Source organism: Dromaius novaehollandiae, chromosome 13 (genome assembly GCF_036370855.1).
Source record: "Dromaius novaehollandiae isolate bDroNov1 chromosome 13, bDroNov1.hap1, whole genome shotgun sequence".
Lineage (NCBI taxonomy): Eukaryota > Metazoa > Chordata > Aves > Casuariiformes > Dromaiidae > Dromaius > Dromaius novaehollandiae.
Genome location: NC_088110.1, coordinates 4,320,820 through 4,326,819, shown reverse-complemented (window position 1 = coordinate 4,326,819; position 6,000 = coordinate 4,320,820). Strand labels below are relative to the sequence as shown.

Sequence of the window (6,000 nt, the reverse complement as noted above, 5' to 3'; positions counted from 1 at the left end):
GGCTCATTAGCAGGCGATGATGGGCCAAGCTGACTTTTCTCATCTGCAGCCGTATCAGTGCTTACACTACTTATTTTACTGATAACCTGGGCAGAAATGGACTGTTTTTAAGATGGCAAGAGGATTCCTTTAAATAACAAATCTTGCCCAGCTGAAATACAGCTCTTCCAGGAGAAAGATGAAATGACAAGACCACTTCCTAAAATTTTACTCGGGTGAAGCGTGGGTTTCTTAGTAAATGCAGATGTTCCCCTTCACGAGCACATGTTCTCCCCCCTTGTCTCCTGGCATGTCATGTCCAGCCTGTATTTTAACAAGCCCCAACTGCATCTGCATTCACTTACTGCTTTGAAGGCTGGCATCTTCTGTCAAGCCAGTAGGTGAAAACAGGTCAGAGATCCAGCATCTACTCCAGCCACGTGCGGGCAACCTGTTAGAAATCTCCGTTAGCACACAAAGACTTTGAGGAATGACTTTTTAGGGGGTAATTAGGGACAGAGTTTCTTTCCAGACCCACCTGTTACCATGTCTGTTTGCACTTACGCTGAGGTTTGCTCCCTCCCTCTTCCTCACAGCCTCAGGCGGGAGGAGCCGGAGGTTAGCTCCAGCACACCACAGGCAGTCCGGGCATGGGCAGAAGGAAGTGCTCAGGCCCCGAGGGCTCTTCGTTCACGTACAGGAAATGCAATACCAACAGAGACGGCCAAAGGACCACATAGCTGTTATGTTGACACGGCCACCAGAGGTGACAGGGCACAACGCATGGAAAGCTGCCTTCAACTCACATGACTTATTCCACTTGCCTGTGTGGTAAGGCCATGGAGGTAGAAAGCCCTTCTTCATAGAGGCGAGGGACAGGAGGGAAGGGCTGTACTCCACCAGCCCTGACCCATCAGTATAGCGCAAGCAGGCCAACCTCGCAGCGTGGATGAGGTGCCCACCCCTTGTTCCATTTTTCCTCGGCAGGCACAGCTGGGCAGGCACGCCAGGACACTCTTTATCTGTCAGCAGCTTTGTCAGACCCTGTCTCCTCAGCCCCGACAAGCTTCTGCTAACGGGTCCCAAATGAAAGCTCGTCCTGGCATCGGAACAGGATGTTGCCTTTTTCAGTGCAGCTTCATCTTCAGAAGGGAACAAGCAGGCTTGGAAAAACCAACTGCTCTCTAGCTTAGGGGAAATGGCTTTGCCCAATGTCTGCCTGTATTTGGCAGGATGCCTGTACACTGTAAAAGCCTATCCACAGCCACATTTTTGGAAGATGTACCTCAGGCTATACGCAGAGATGTTCTTTCTTGCAGTGCCCTTTACTACCTCCCCAAGGCCCACCGTCATCCATGCTTGTAAACCCTCCTGCCCCCTGAACAGCAGCCGCAGTCAGACTGCCTAACGGGGCTGTCCCTGGCACATCCTCCCTCTCCATGCGTGCCCAGGGCTGGGCGGGAGACGGCTGGTTGCAAGGGCCAAACAGTCCATCTGGGACCGTTCCCTGGGTGACTGGTACAGACTGCTGCCTTCTGCTGCCTGCTCACTGCCCAGGCACCAGTTCTGTTCACCGATCCAGGGGCAGCCACCAGGTCCCTGCTCTTCCTGGGAAAAAGTGCTTTTACTTGGAGCGGTGACAAAAGCAGCTACCAGGGAAAACCTCACACCTTCTCTACAACAGAGAGAAGCTATTTCAAAGATGGCAACAACATTAACCAACACTACGGTATGGGACAACTTGTGCCTGGGTCCGAATTTTAGCCCATAACAAGTAGCAGGCTTTCAAGCAGGACAAACCAAAAGACAAGGTTCCTAGCTTTGTGACACACTACACTGTTAGGTGCCATCCGAGCTATAGATCTGCACTACAGCTCATTCCTGAGCTACCCTTTGGGAGCTGCCTCCTCACTAGCTTTTGTAATTTTGAAGGTTTTCAAAACCCTGTGCCAAACTTTTGGGAGCGAGCACTGTTTGGAAAGCTGCCCAGTTAATGCTCCAAAGCCTACGGCTTGGGATGCTGCCTGTAAATATTCAGGAACAAGGCTGGCAGCGGCCTTCATAAAAAGTTTCTGTACTTGACAACTTGCTCTCTAGGACTAGCATGCGAAAGAACAGCCACCTAGCACACCATCTGAGCCTCATATAGATAACATATTTATTGAAAATCTGCTTCACCAACAATGGTGAAATCATGACCAAAAATTACAAAACATCATGGTAGTTGCCTTTATAAAAATAAACTGCAGGACTATGTCTCACTGATTTGTACTAGTTTATCTTGCCCCCTCCCTCCTTTAATGATGTAAGTTATACTCTTCAGCGTAATACCATTCTAGAAAATTGCATTCCGTCCAAAAAAATGCGATTGCTTTTTATTAGCAGAGGTCCTTAAAGTGACTTCCCCCCCGCCCGCCCTCCCCAACAATAAATATAGAAAATAGCCTCTAAACAAATAAATTTTAGTTTGGTCAGCTTAAAAAAAAGGTCCATTTTCCCCCTCTTGGGATATGTAGTGACTAAGCAGCCTTTCAAACAGTATTCAAGTCTTTGGTGGCTTTGGCTGCTTAAAGCTGCAGTTTTATATACAGACGACTAACTGAGGTCCTTTTTTTTCTCCAGACACCAAAGACTATGAGATGATGTCAGATGTGAATCACCAATACAATCACCACATTCACTGCACCTTCACTGGGAGCAATCAACTGTTCAGAAAAGCAACTGGTAAAAGAGGGTCATCTTTGGCAAGCGAGAGCTTTCAAACTGAAGGCGTCTTTGGTGGATGAACCTGTTGCATAAGCTGCGGTCGTTTCACTCTCGGTTTCCGTCTCTTTGGCCTGCTCTTCGCTTTGTTGATCTGCACCACAAAGAACGCCAGGACCACCATGGCACCAAGAAAAGCAAAGACCGGAATAGTCTGTCCTACATCCTGGTTGTACCGGCCGGGCATTATACCTGGAAGGCCAAAGAGGTTTGGAAAGCAATTAGCAACCGCATGAGCTACGGCGCCTTGGCGACATTAACGCTATCTACCAAAATGATCCAAGGGTAACTCTTGTTCTAAGACGAAACAGCTATAATCAGATTACATTTCAGACAAGAAGATTAACAACTGCAGACCAATTAGTGAAAATAAGACAGGATGCTAAATATACAGAAAAGCATAGGCATTTTCACCTTGATCTGTTTTGGAACATGAAAGCATAATCTAGATTTCTCCCACAACAACAACCTTCTGTTTTGCATTAGAAGGAAGAAGAGAGATGCAAATACTTGACTGTAGTTTTATCACCAAATAATTTCCATAAATCAAACCAAATTCCGATGCCACATGAAAACTGACTTTGTGCTCGCTCCAGAGACCATACATGCACGCAGTGAGGACAAGCTTTAGAATCCTTCCTTTTTAAAGACGCCTTTTGGTCTAGAAGCTCAGAGTAGGAAAAGAGCACATGTGAGACAAGCTTTCAAACTACTTCCAACTGGGCTTGCAATGCCCAGCTCATAAAGCAGAGTACCCTACCACAAGACTGAAAGCTGCTTAAAGTGCTCTAAACCATTTGTTATTATTACACCTTCCCCAAAGAACTGTTCAGACACGCTCTTCTCATTGCTGCTTTCACACCTGTGCACTCACACAAGGAATTCTGTGTTAGCACGAGATACCTAGCCACAGCCTCCAAGGACAGGGACTACTGCTGACATCCACCAAACTAAACAGAGTCAAAATAAACCTTGACCGGCCAAAGAGCACCTGCCGAAATCTTCCTCCCGGTATGTGTCACATGTACTTTCTTTTAAATAAACTAGTTGTATGCAAAAATATTTCTCTAAGGCTTCAGCAGTCAAGCTTTTACATAATAACCACACCACTATCTGCATATTTTTCACAACTGAAGTGAAACATGTGGAATCTCTTCTGCTGCCTTTTTTTAAAAAGCTATACAAAAGGCAAAGCAAAACAGCATCTTTCAAACTTTTTTATATTTACCTCCAGGAATGTCCCACGCTCCACTTTCTCCAGGGGAAAGTGGTCTCACTTGGGGTCGGTTCTGTCGAAAACTGGGTAGAGCAACTTTATCGAGGTCAATTGACAATAACTTCTGATGTTTCCAAAGGTTGCTAGAAGAAATTTAAGAGACAGAGGTGTTTGCCCACTCACTTCGTTAATGCAAGGAATTTTGTAGAAACATATAAATATTGACAGCTGACACCTATAAACTGCTCACTAAATTGGACCCAAACAATAATCCAATTCATTCTTCAGCTCCTACAATTTACAGGTCTCCAAAGTTAAATTCAGACACCATAAGGACACACTTAGATCAACTGCTATTTACTTACAAATCTATTTCTTGCATGTGGACTACCTAAAGTTACCTAAAACTCAGCAAACTACAGCCTACATGCTGACATCTTTGTCTCTAAGTGACTGACAAATGATACACAAGAAGGTAAGAGTTTGGTGAGCTGCCCAAGAAGCTGCTTTAGAAAATTACTGTAAGGGCATGCAGTGACTAGCGCTTCAAGCAAGCTCATTAACTGTAAGTTGGGATCACTCAGACAACAGTGAATTGACTTTTGAAGCTTTTTCTAAAATCCCCCAGTTTCATAAATTACAGTGTAACTATCAGTTGGGGCTAAATTATTTGCTGAGGATGCATTAATTCCTCTTTGCAATCTGTTCTTTCTCCAGGAAAGACGTTTCACTGTTCCTTTCAAAAGCAGAAGAAACAATTGACTTTTCAGCTCAACTCAAAAGTGAGAATTCTTATAGCGCTATATTAAAGACATATAATCACCTGGGGGCAGTTTCATTCAAAGGCTGTGGTTTGGCCCAGGACAGGTGAGGACAAGCTGGAAGGGAACGGGGTTTAGGGTCTCCCAAGTGAGCCTCAAGCACCTTTGAGTATCGATGCAGATGGTTACCTATGATTCACAGCAGAGAGACTGGGTTACTGAAAGACTGGCAGGGTAATAGTCCCAAATATTTGCATCCAGCTAAACGCTGCTGCTGTAAAACCAGGAGATCTTTACAGTAATGACTCATAGCTAAATCTTGCAGTTAGACTTAATCAAAGGGTACCTTACAAAGCAGAACTGCGTACATACAATCAGATGCAAGGTGCTAGTAATCCAAGTTTCGCTGGCCAGCACACTAGATGACATCAAACACTTTATACATGCTCCATAGCTGGTAATCAGAATGCTACCTAGCAAAACTATGTCTATGAAAATTCCCACTCTATACGGAAAACATTTTCTCTAATCAAACCACAATTAGGTAATTACAAATCCCTAAAGCCTGTAAGTGCTCTCTTCTAGTAAAACAACAGAACATTATAGAGCCCACACCCAACTAACAATCTTAATGGCATATAACTCCTGCGTCTGACGTGAGTCTTCTTAAAGAGCACCCTGATACTCTGTCAGTTGCTGACTCGGCTCGATAAATAAGGCTCTCACCTTCCATGCGCTCGGGGAGAGAGTAGCCTGCTCCCGACGGAGGTCGCTGCCTGTTTTCGGAATGGCTGAGACTCGGCGGCGTCACCCCGTAAGAAGTATACTGCAGAAGGGAATCCAGGAGCCAAAAGCAGTCTGTGGATTTTATACCCAAGCCCCAAAACATAATATGCATTATGCTACAGTTTGAATGGCTTATCTTTCTGTTAAGCAGTCTATCAAGACATTCAGAAATACAATGAGTTTTCTGCTCTTGTTACTCCGCTTTTGAAGTCTTATGCCTGATTTCTGAAAGATGCAGCTTTCTACCCATGCTCCTCCATGAGTATACAAAACCAAAACTGATCTGTTCAGTTTTAAAATACCTTCTTTTCTGTACCACTTTTGGGGAGTAAGAGATACAATGACAGGGTTTCGAACATGGGAATTCTAGGTTGGGCAAAGCCAAGTCCCTGCAGATATTAAGAGGCTTTTCAGTGCAGAAACACAGGAAGCTCAGAGCTTATGAGATCATTTGCAAGGCAAACCAGAGACCCAAGTAATTTAAAAAAGGACAAA

General features: G+C 44.8%; 1 protein-coding gene across 1 annotated transcript in view; it reads right to left on the bottom strand.

The window, feature by feature from the left end:
* Positions 1 to 2,114: 2,114 nt before the first annotated feature.
* Positions 2,115 to 6,000, bottom strand: part of MBTPS1 (membrane bound transcription factor peptidase, site 1) — a 29,505-nt gene continuing 25,619 nt past the window's right edge. The window contains exons 20-23 of the mRNA XM_064519470.1: positions 5,446 to 5,577; positions 4,782 to 4,908; positions 3,971 to 4,101; positions 2,115 to 2,934 (exon numbers count right to left, since the gene is read on the bottom strand). Of these exons, the coding sequence (XP_064375540.1) occupies positions 2,738 to 2,934; positions 3,971 to 4,101; positions 4,782 to 4,908; positions 5,446 to 5,577 (587 nt within the window). The 3' untranslated portion in view covers positions 2,115 to 2,737. The remainder of the gene's footprint in view (positions 2,935 to 3,970; positions 4,102 to 4,781; positions 4,909 to 5,445; positions 5,578 to 6,000) is intronic.